Consider the following 12,286-nt stretch of genomic DNA (forward strand, 5'->3'; position numbering starts at 1 on the left):
CTGCGTCCCTCAGTATTGGACAGATGTGTAAGCTTTCAAGGAACACTGACGAGTACTCAGGAGACTGTATCTCACATCATCTCCACTCAAGCTGTCCTCTACTCAAGTTGCAGCAGTTGAAATAACCAAGGGAAGATTAGGTTTTCCCAGGCCAGTATTTTAGAAGCTCCCTCTATATCCCAGTGAAGTCAAGTGAAAGTCACTCAGCTGTGTCCAACTCTTTGCGACCCCATGGACTGTGGCCCACCAGGCTCCTCTGTCCATGGGATTCTCCAGGCAAGAGTACTGGAGTGGGTTGCCATTCCCTTCTCCAGGGGACCTTCCCAACCCAGGGAATTGAACCTGTGTCTCCTGTATTGCAGGCAGATTCTTTACTGTCTGAGCCACTAGTAATTTAGAATTCTCAAAACAACTCTTTTTCACTTTACTAAGTCAGATACAGCTTGACAGGCTGAGAAGATGTGTACCAGATGGGCAATGGTTGCACACGCCTCTTCGGATCTAGAGCACAAATCTCAAAGAAGAGAGACTGTGTGTTCTAGAATGGCCTGGGAACTGAGATTCCCTTTTTTTTTTTTTCCCTCATTCTTTACCCTGCTGCTGCCTTAATCTGTAACTTTACCTGTTTTCTTATTCAAAATTCTTTTTTAAATGACTGTATTCAGAAAGCTGGTCTCAAGGTTTTTGCTGCTTTTATTTTCCTCACTGACACAGTACAGGGTGGCAAACCATGTATGTGACTTTGTCCCCTTTGCCATTTTTATATAACTGAAAATCAAGAGTACATTTGGAAGAGAAAAAAAGTTCAAAGAGCAAAAGAGGTGTGTATAAGAGGGAAAAACTGAGGCCAGTAGACAACCTAACATTTTGATTATTTTTAGCAACTCCAATCTTTTTGTTTGTTTAAAACACCAGTTGCCAGAGACTGTCTCTTTCAGCCAGCAATTACCTATTTCTATCACTTTCAACCCATCTGGTCTCTGCAACAATATATTGCCCCAAATCTAGACTGTTTATTTAGGTCTGCATTTGACTCAAACACAAGGGAAGATTGCAAAATAATACGTGAGTTCAGAAACTTTCAGGGAGCATGGGGTGAGATGAAACAAATGACTGATATTAATTATCAGGATAGTTTCCAGATTCTCAGATAATAATATAAAACATATCATATTTTGGTTTATTACTTTTTATCTTACTATATAGACCTCTACTGTCCAACAGAGTAGCTTACTAGCTACATGTGGCTAGTTAACTTTAATTAAAATGACATAAAATTTAAAACTCAGTTTTTGGTCACATTAGGTATATTTCAAGTACTCAGCAACTATATATAGCCAGTGGCTACCACACTGGACAACATGCAGATAGAGAACATTTCCATCATGTCTACTGCACAGCCCTGGTTTAGACAGATTAAACTGGTCAAGGGAAACAATACAGCTTCCTCTATTATTTAGTAACCTGCTAGATCTGTCTTTGTTCACGCCATCTACTACAACTCTTATCACATTTTTAAACAAAAGATAACATTTACTGAGTATCTGCTACATTCTATGTCTCTGGAACATTTCACTAACAGGTAATACCACTCTCAATCCCAGGTCTATCTGACTCACACCATGCTCTACTTTTCCCAAGTTAGATTGCACATGGACACTGTATTTTAACTGTCCTTGATTAGTCATAGTATAGTACCTAGCAGATAGCAGAAGCTCTAAAGATGTTGACTAAATAAATGAATATGCAAACTTATAAAATTAAATAACCACTAATAAAGTGTTTGTATGCTTCTTGGTTGGTAATTCTGCTTCCTTGATCTCTCCAACTGTTTCTGCAATGATGCCATTCTTTAAAAATTACTGTAATTCTAAACCATGTTTTAATATAAGGAGGACTGGCTTTTCTATTATTATTAACTTTAGAGATGGCACCTGGGTAGTTCAACGTGTTTATTCTTCCAGAGGAACTACTTTGCCAAGTTTGTGGGGGAAATATGTTGCCATTATGTTTGGGATCACACTGAATTTACAGAGTTATGTGGAAAAAATTGACTTCTTTTTCATATTAAGTCTTATTCAGGAACAAGTTATACTGTTTCATTAATTGAAATCCACATATGTCCTATTTCTTACTGAATTTATTCCTAGTTATTTTATTTGCTATTTTGAGTCAGAATTTTGTTTTAATGTGTTACTTGGCACCTAGCAAACATTCCTCTTTCTCCCAGGAATACTTTCTTTTCTACTCTCAGTCCATGTGTCTAGGGGTAAAATGTGATTCGGGTCTAACCATTTAGAGACCACATTTCTCTGGCCATTGTTATTGGTTCAGGAAAGGGAAATAACCCAAGATGGACTGATTAGAGTGAGTCCTGTGCCTCATGTAAGAGGAACTGAGTAAAGTTACTCTTAGTTTCCTGCTTGATTTGAACCTGGGCAGATGAAGATCTGATGTTCCCAGCAGTGGTTTTGCCATCCCATGGAGCCTGAAAATAAAATCCAAAGGAGAGAGTAGAGCTGAGAGCTGGAGAAAAGCCGGGTCTTTATGACATCATGTGAAGCCTTGAATCTAGTTGTGTAGCCCTTATCTTGAAGGATAGCCAATGAATTGTTTTGCTGAAGCCAGTGGTTACTTGCAACTAAAAAATTCTTGAGTATATACTCTAAACATGCATACTAGGTTTTTGGTTTAAGCCAAATTTTGTCCTACAATGTCCAGTGCTATTTTATTAAGTATATTTTAAAAATTAGAAATAAATATTAAATTTTACCAAATGCTTCCTTAGAGATTATTCTGTTTTTTCCTTTTCACCTATTAATATAAAAATTATGCTAATAAATGTCCCAATATTTTTTTTTCACTGCTGTTTCCTCAGCAGCATAGTGCTAAGCTATAGTAGGCCCTCAATAAAATACTCATCAAATTGTTGTACTAAGTATACAAACATTTCACTTAAGATTTTTCACAATGATTAAGACTCATCTCTCATTTCTTGGTTCTGTCTCAGCCAAGTTTAAGTATGACTGTTATGCTATGCAAATTTTCCTCTTTCCTCATATAACTGGATAATTTATTTAAAAAAGCAATGGAATTATTGTCTTTGATTGTTTGAAAACATTCACCTATAGAATCATCTACTCTTTTTGTCCTTTTTGCCAATCTTCTCAATCTCTTTCTGCTTAAAGCTTTATTAATTTGTATATTTCTAGATAATACCCAGGTTTTCAAATTTATTAATATAAAATTTTCATAATTCTTTTAATATCCTCTATATTAGTGATCATTTTCACCTTCTTATTTTTAATTTTTACATTAGGATATTTTACATTGATTTTAGGTTGTCTGGACAGGAGTTATATCTGTCAACAGAAATGCAAGGTTATTTAACAAATATTCTGTTAGGGATGGCATAAACATAAAAACAACTTTAAGGTAAAGTTTCTTTAAGTCTGTTTTTGGAAACACCTAGGAGGAGAGTCACACGGCATTTTGGTGGGGACTTCCGTGCCTTTAAGGCAACGACAGCAGGCATTACTCAATATGTTCATTCCCACTCTGCAGTACGGATAAACACAATATGCCCTGTAGAGATTCTCCACTTAGTGATTTGGGTTAAACAGATTAAGGACATGCAAATAGTCTGGAACTATAATAGACCATTCTGAATCACAGCAGTGGCATGGAGACATTACTGGGTAATCTCTTGGAAAAATATAAAATCAGGATGACTAATGGTATCCACTAGAAGAAAATCCCTTCCTTTCACATTTGCTATCTTACAGGGGTTCAGAAAATTCTTCCAACCTAGGTACGTAGGGCAACACTTTAGTCTTAAGTATTCTCCTTGTATAGGAAGTGGTGTAAGAACATCAGTATATAAATAATTGCTGCTTAAAATGGAAAAATAAAATCAAATAAAAAAGGATGCAAAAAAGAGAAAATTGTCCAAGGTAGCAGTCCACCCCCTCACAGCTGTAAATTACTCATCAGTCGTTAATGTCAGTGTACTGATCTGGAGCTGAGTCAGCCATCACCCTGGCTGCAGTGAAGCAGAATTTAATCTCCCTCATCTTTTCATTACAGGGCTTTTACTTCATGCATCAGTACGAGAGGAAAGACCAATGCTTTGCAGCAGGAATTCCATCCAGCTTGACTCTGGAAAAATTTGGTTCCAAGTGAATCAATTACTCTCAGTAAAAACAAGAGGAATTCCTTCCTTGCCAATTTTCTACCAAAAATTCTCTAGAGAGATGAAGGAAGAACAGGAATGTTTATTTTTATATCTGCCTCACATTCTCTGGAATCTAGCTGCCCTAATTCATTAATATATGTTTTGCTCCCTCTGTCCCATGTTTAAAGGCAAATGCTTAAAATAGAACAAATAGAATGAAATATTAAAATTCCTAATGCCCTAGTTTTTACAAAAATTGGTATTTTTAATATGTTAAATATGTATAAGCCTAATACATTAATAAACATACCTTCATTAATAAACATTCTCATAATTTAACTGAAAAAAAGATGCCCATGCAATTAAATCACATAATTGTCATAAAGAGCTCTATTTATTGGTAGATGTAAAAAAATTGTAAATAATTTTCTTTACGTATTTATTTTCTCTCTGGCCCTGCTGGGCCCCCTCGCTGCACGGACTCTCCTCTAGCTGTGGCGAGCAGGGCTGCTCTCTAGTTGCGGTGCACGGGCTGCTCGCTGGGCTGGCTTCTCCTGTTTTGAAGCCACCAGGGAAGCCCGGCAGACATAAAATTTAATAGGATTAATGAGAAGTTTTGTAACAACCGATCTCCTGAATTTGTATATCTGAGTTTTTTAGATGAATTAAAACTTTAAAGTATGTTTTTCTCAAACTACCCTTCCCTTCACTTATTCATCTTTTCTGTTGTGTCTTCACATTTCTCCCTTCTGTTCATTTACCTAGATATTATTTATGATAACATATTGTTATCATAATCTCCTGCTCCGGTTACCTGCACATGGCTTCAAAATATGCCTGTATTTTCCCTTTCTACTTTTACTGATTAGTTTGAAAAAACATGTTTCTGAAGTTTTTCTCTTGCTACCACTATAAAATATCAACCAGTGGGTAAACATAATTAGATACAGTATTCTGTAGATAATTTATGTGGATTGTTCAACAGAAAATTTTAATATTTTAAAACAAATATTGTAGAAAGGTACTTGCCCACAGTCCCTTCTGTGCCATCCGTCTCCTTTGGGATATAATGTGCAGAAAGATCACTCTGAAGGACTTCGTCTGATGTGGCTCTGGCTAGAGCGGCAGCCAAAAAGGAAGGGCAGTTACTGAAAGAAAACAATAAACGGCTATTCAGCAAGAATTAGAAACATCCCATCTAAAATTACTACTAATTACTTTATTATTAACATATTGTTTCAAAACAAAATTATACCTTTAAACAACAATCGATGCACATTTCTTGAGAAGATATCATATGCTATGCACTTTGCCAAGGCACTGGGTATATACTGGTAAATTAACACAGACATGGCCCCTGACCTGGTGGGGCTTACAATCTGGTTAGGGAGACAGATGACGACTAAGTAAACAAATAGGATATAATTTTGAGTTGGGATAACCTTTATAAGGGAAACAAATAGGATAGAGTGCATTAAAGAGAAGTATCTACTTAGAATAGTCAGGAATGCCTTGCCTTAAAGGATGAGAAAGACTCGGTTATATGGGGGTGGGACTTGGGGACAGTATTCCAGGCAGAGAAAGCAGCACGTGTGCAGACCCTTTCTGAGAGCAAGGTATGTCTGAGGAACCGGAAGAAGCCCAGAAAGATGAAGTATAGCAGGTAAGGGGGAGAGTGATGAGGAGTAAGGTTAGAGGAGCGGAACAGGCCAGTTATATGGATCTCTTGGATGGTAAGGAATTTGGATTTTACTTGAAGTGCAGGGGGAAGTCACTGATGATTGTAAGCAAGAGAGGGTCATAATCAGATATGTTAAATAAAATACGTTGCCTGCTGTCAAAGGGAACTGGCAGGGAGCACGAATGAAGGAGAGCGATCAATAAGGAGATTGTTGTAATCCAGATGAGATTCTTTAAAAAGTGACTGTATTTTAGAGAAAGAAAATATAGAATGTGATTATTATTGTATGCAGAGGTGACAGAGAGAGAAAAGAATCAGCCTGAGTTTTAGGTTTTGGCCTGTGCCACGAGGTAAATGGTGGCATCATTCACCTAAATGGAGAAAACAGGAAAAGACAGATATGTGGAGGAAAAGGTTAAAGGAGAAAATAAGAATTCATTTTAGCCATGTTAACTTGGAAAAAATTTCTGCAATATCCTAGTGAAGGTGTCAAATGGTTAATTATATATTTTAGTGTGGAGCTAAGAGATGTAAGGAAATTTGGAAGTCATGAATGTATGAATGATATTTAAAACTAGAGAGATAAAGGGGAATTCTCTGGTGATCCAGCAGTTAGTACTCCGCACTCCCACTGCAGGGGGCAGAGGTTCCTTTCCTGGGTGGGGAACTAAAGATCTCACCAGCTGTGCAGTGTAGCTTAGAAAAAAAAAATTCAACTATGGAAATAGAATAGGTCACATAGAGAAAACAAAAAGAGAGAACTGCTATGGACCAGTGACTTCTGTGTGCCTCTGTTTCCCCCCTTTGGAAATAGTTAAGTACCTCCCCAATATACCCACTGTATGTTGGGTAGTGGCAGGGAAGGGGTAGATAATATGCCTCTACAGTCCCTAAGTATCCAAATCAAATGGAACTATACTCAGGGAGCTGTCATCAAGAAATTATACCCAAGGAATCTCATCTGGACCTGACTTCACTGAGATTCTGAACCTCAAGCCTGAGTCTGATGCCATTAAGGGATGAAATTTTGGGAGACTCTGAGGGGAGGGGTGAAGGTTTTTTGCATGTGGTAGGGATACGAATTGTGTGGCCAGAACAGACTGGCAAATTGTTTTTCTAAAAGAGATCACAGCAGTATTTCTGGTGCTACGTGCTCTTTAAGAACCTTACCATTACACATGAAAGTGAATGAGCCTTTGATGAAAAAAGAAGTGGCCAAAGTGATGCCGTGTGGCTTCTGAGGTTTGGTCATTAAAGGCTGCATGACTTTCCCCTGGCTTTCTCGTCTCTCTTCCTTCACTTTCTCCTTTTCCTCCCCCTCCTCCTTCCCTTCCCCCTGGGACACAGACAGGTTCATGTGGGTGTTAGCTGAGGCTTCCAGTCAAGAGCTATTATTATCAATTGCTTGACATGGTAACAGCACAGACCTTCAGAAGATACCAGTACCAGCCTGAATCTTCCAGCTGAGGCCCCAGACATTATGGAACAGAGAAAGCTGACCCTGCTTTGTCCAGTCTTATGCTCAAAGAAACTATGAGTATAATTAATGATTGTTTCATGACGCTAATTTCTGTGCTAATTTGTTACATGGCCATAATAACTGAAAACCCAACATTTAGAAGCTTAGTGGAAGATAAGGAACCTATAAACACTGAAAAGAAATAGCAAGATAAGTAAAAGGCAAACCAAAGGAGTAGAATATCTGAGTGAAGGAACTGTCAATTCCATCAATACTACTGAGAAGTCCGACAAGGGGAAATTAGATACTGAATTTAATAACATGTAAATAGATCATCACTGACTGGGTGCCAAGACAATTCAATGGGGGAAAATAGTCTTTTCTACAAACGGTGCTGGAACAATTGTGATATTCACACACCAAATAATCAACTTAGCCTCTTTCCTTACACCATGTACAAAAATTTATTCATGTAAATAAATGTAAGTGTTAAACTATTAAAATCTTAAAATCTATTTAAACTATTAAAATATTAAAAGAAAACATAGGGGACTTACCTGGCAGCACAATGGAAAAGAACCTGCCTGCCAATGCAGGGGACACAGGTTCGATTCCTGGTCTGGGAAGATCCCACGTGCCTCGGAGCAACTAAGACCCGGTGCCACAACCAGTGAGCCCACGCTTCAGAGCCTGAGCTCGCCAACAAGAGGAGCCTGAGCACCACAACTGGAGAGCAGCCCCCACTCACCACAACTAGAGAAAGCCCTTGCACAGCAACGAAGATCCAGTGCAACCAGAAATAAAATTATTAAAAAAAAAAAAAAAAGCATAGGAGTAAAACTTCATGACCTTGGATCAGGCAATGGCTTCCCTAAATATGACACCAAAATTACAAGCAACAAAAGAAAAAAATGAGTTAAATTGAACTGTATCAAAATTTAAAACTTTCATACCACAAATCAAGAAAGTGAAAAGGCAACTCACACAACAGTAGAAATATCTGTGAATCACATATCTGAAGAGGAGCTGGCATTCAAAATATATAAAGAACTCTTTTAACTTAATAATAAAAAAGACAATGCTGTTTTAAAATGGGCAAAGGACCTGAATAGTACTTCTCCAAAGAAGATATACAAATGGCCAATAAACACATGAAAAGATGCTCACCTTCATTAGTTGTTAGGGAAATGCTAATCAAAACCACAATGAACACTGGATTCACTGCAATATTGTTTACAATAGCCAAGACATAGAAGAAAACTAAATATCCATCAACAGAGGAATGGATAAAAATGTGGTACAATGGAAGATTACTCAGCCATTAAAAAGAATGAAATAATGCCATTTGTAGCAACACGGATGGACTCAGAAAGTGCCATACTGAGGCAAAGTAAGTCAGGGAAGGAGAAACATCATATGACATCCCTTATAGGTGGAATCTGAAGAGAAAATATAAAAATGAGCTTACGTACAAAGCAGAAAGAGACTTACAGACTTAGAAAACAAACTTATGGTTGCCAAGGGGAAGGGATAGTTAGGGACTTTATAAAGGTCTTGTACACACTGCTATATTAAAATGGAGAACCAACAAAAACCTATTGTACAGGACTCTGCTCAATGTTATGTGCCAGACTGGATGGGAGGGGGGCTTGGGGAGAATGGATACATGTATATGTGTGACTGAGTCCCTTCACTGTTCACCTGAAACTATCACAACGTTGTTAATCGGCTATCAGTTCAGTTCAGTTCAGTCGCTCAGTTGTCTCTGACTCTTTGTGACCCCATAAAGTGCAGAATGCCAGGCCTCCCGGTCCATCACCAACTCCCGGAGTCCACTCAGTCTCACGTCCATCGAGTTGGTGATGCCATCCAGCCATCTCATCCTCTGTCATCCCCTTCTCCTCCTGCCCCCAGTCCCTCCCAGCATCAGAGTCTCTTCCAATGAGTCAACTCTTCGCATGAGGTGGCCAAAGTACTGGAGTTTCAGCTTTAGCATCATTCCTTCCAAAGAAATCCCAGGGCTGATCTCCTTCAGAATGGACTGGTTGGATCTCTTTGCAGTCCAAAGGACTCTCAAGAGTCTTCTCCAACACCACAGTTCAAAAGCATCAATTCTTCGGTGCTCAGCTTTCTTCACAGTCCAACTCTCACATCCATACATGACCACTGGAAAAACCATAGCCTTGACTAGACGGACCTTTGTTGGCAAAGTAATGTTTCTGCTTTTCAATATGCTATCTAGGTTGGTCATAACTTTTCTTCCAAGGAGTAAGCGTCTTTTAATTTCATGGCTGCATTCACCATCTGCAGTGATTTTGGAGCCCAAAAATATAAAGCCTGACACTGTTTCCACTGTTTCCTCATCTATTTCCCATGAAGTGATGGGACCAGATGCCATGATCTTCGTTTTCTGAATGTTGAGCTTTAAGCCAAGGTTTTCACTCTCCTATACCCCAATACAAAGTAAAAAGCTTAAAAAAAGAAACCTATCACTAAAGGTTAATAAACACAGAAAAATAACCACTGTGAGATACCATTTCAAACCCACATGATGACTATCATTAAATAGGCAGGTAATGAAACAAGTATTGACAACTATGTGGAAAAATTGGGAACTCTCATATATTTCTGGTAGGAATGTAAAATGATGCAGGTGCTTTTGTCAGTCCTTAAAATGTTAAACATAAAGTTACTAAATGGACCAGCAATTCCATTCATAGGTATATATTCGAAAGGAATGAAAATAAGGCCCTGGTCCAGTGGCTAAGATTCCATGCTCCCAGTGCAGGGGGCCCAGGTTTGATACCTGGTTGCTGCTAAGTCACTTCAGTCGTGTCCGACTCTGTGCGACCCCACAGACAGCAGCCCACCAGGCTCCCCTGTCCCTGGGATTCTCCAGGCAAGAACGCTGGAGTGGGTTGCCATTTCCTTCTCCAATGCAGGAAAGTGAAAAGTGAAAGTGAAGTCACTCAGTCGTGTCCGACTCTTTGCAACCCCACGGATTGCAGCCCACCAGGCTTCTCCACCCATGGGATTTTCCAGGCAAGAGTACTAGAGTGGGGTGCCATTGCCTTCTCCATGATACCTGGTTAGGGAACTAGATCTCACATGCCATACTAAAGATTCTGCACGCCATAACGAAGAACAGAGATCCCATGTGCTCCAACTAAGACCCACCAGTGCAGCCAAATAAATAAATAAATAAATATTACTCCCCAAAAAATACCCCAAAAGAAATGAAAATACACATCCACACAAAGCTTGTACATGAATGCTCACAACAGTATTATTCATAATAGCCAAAAAGCATAAACAACCAAATGCTCATCAACTGATCATGGATAAATAAAATAGGTAGTATATTTATCAGCTAGAAAAGAATGAAGTATTAATGTATGCATAGTATTAATACAATGTAGATGAAACTTGAAAACATTACAGGAAATGACAGAACCTGGTCACAAAACCACATATTATAATATTCCATTATATGAAAAGTTCAGAAATGATGAATCTAGAAATAGTAGAGTGGTGGTGTACTCTTGCCTGGAAAATCCCATGGAGAAGCTTGGAAGGCTGCAGTCCATGGGGTCGCTGAGGGTCGGACACGACTGAGCGACTTCACTTTCACTTTCATGTACTGGAGAAGGAAATGGCAATCTACTCCAGTGTTCTTGCCTGGAGCATCCCAGGCACGGAGGAGCCTGGTGGTATGCCATCTATGAGGTCACACAGATTCGGACACAACTGAAGCAACTTAGCAGCAGCAGCAGCCTAGGGCTGAGGACGAGGTGAGACAAGAGCTACTGCGAATGGGTAGGGGGTTTCTTTTGGGGGTGATAAAAATGTTCTAGGGACTTCCCTGGTGGTCCAGTGGTTAAGAATGGTAGTAGCCTTCCAATGCAGAACTAAGATTCAATCCCGGGTCAGGGAGCTACAATATACATGCTGCAGTGCAATTAAGTCTGTGTGTTGCGACTACTGAGCCCGAGTGCACTAGAGACCCGGCGCACCGCAACTAGGATCGACTCAACGCAGCCAAATAGTGGCTTCAGTATATTCACAATGGTTTAACCATCACTCTATGGTTTTAGAACATCTGAAAAAATATTTATTCAAATACATAAATACAGTCTTAATATTCAAAATCTTAGATAAGTGTGATGGTTAAACTATTCTGAACATACTAAAACCACTGAATCGTATACTTTAAATTAGTAACTTTCATGGTATGTGAATTACATCTCAGTAAAGACATTTGGAAAAATCACTAACTTTGTTAACAACCACTGAACAGTGCAAGTGAAAATCAGATTAGAATGGGTTCGTAAAGGAGGGGCAAGGAGGTGTGACAATGGAGGGAATGAGGTGGTAACTTAAAGGGGACCCGGGCCAGGGGAAGTCTGCTGTTTTAGAATGCTTTGGAATATGACCGCATACTAAATGAAGTCATCCAAAATGAAAGACTGAGATACGGTGGGAGAGAGGGCATGACCAAAGGAGCAAAGCTCTCGAGAAGGCAAGAATGGATGAGGTGCAATCCAGACATGGAAACCCTGACCTGATAGGATGTGGCATATTTCCTTAGTGGGAAAAGGAAAGAAGAAAATGGATACAGATGCAGGTAGATTTCCACATTTCTTAGTAGGAAAATAAGAGAATCCCCATCTAATGGCTTGATTCCACCATAACTTATTGAGGCTTACAGTGTGGAAGGCACTGTTCGTGCTCAGGTATACACAACCAAAAAAGACAGAACTCCCTAGCTTTGGAGCTTACATTCTAGAGGATGGTTTCTCAACAAAGTATGAGGCTAGATTGGTAGTTCTCAAACTGTTGCATGGATCAGAATCACCTCCAGGGCTTGTTAAAATACAGATTTTTGGGCCCCATCCTCAGTTGCTGACTCAGGAGGCCTGGAGCAGGGCTTGAGGATTTTCTTTTCTAACATGTTGTGGTGCTGGAGAAGACT

The 12,286-nt window shown here is 39.2% G+C and overlaps 1 protein-coding gene across 1 annotated transcript in view; it reads right to left on the reverse strand.

Moving 5' to 3' along the window:
• PPM1E (protein phosphatase, Mg2+/Mn2+ dependent 1E) overlaps positions 1-12,286 on the reverse strand; it is a 217,200-nt gene that overhangs the window by 15,360 nt on the left and 189,554 nt on the right. The window contains exon 2 of the mRNA XM_086360630.1: positions 5,204-5,322. Coding sequence (XP_086216756.1) covers positions 5,204-5,322 — 119 coding nt within the window. The remainder of the gene's footprint in view (positions 1-5,203; positions 5,323-12,286) is intronic.

Source organism: Bos grunniens, chromosome 19, assembly GCF_055505025.1.
Source record: "Bos grunniens cultivar Pamir isolate PY7600 chromosome 19, Bosgru_T2T1.0, whole genome shotgun sequence".
Lineage (NCBI taxonomy): Eukaryota > Metazoa > Chordata > Mammalia > Artiodactyla > Bovidae > Bos > Bos grunniens.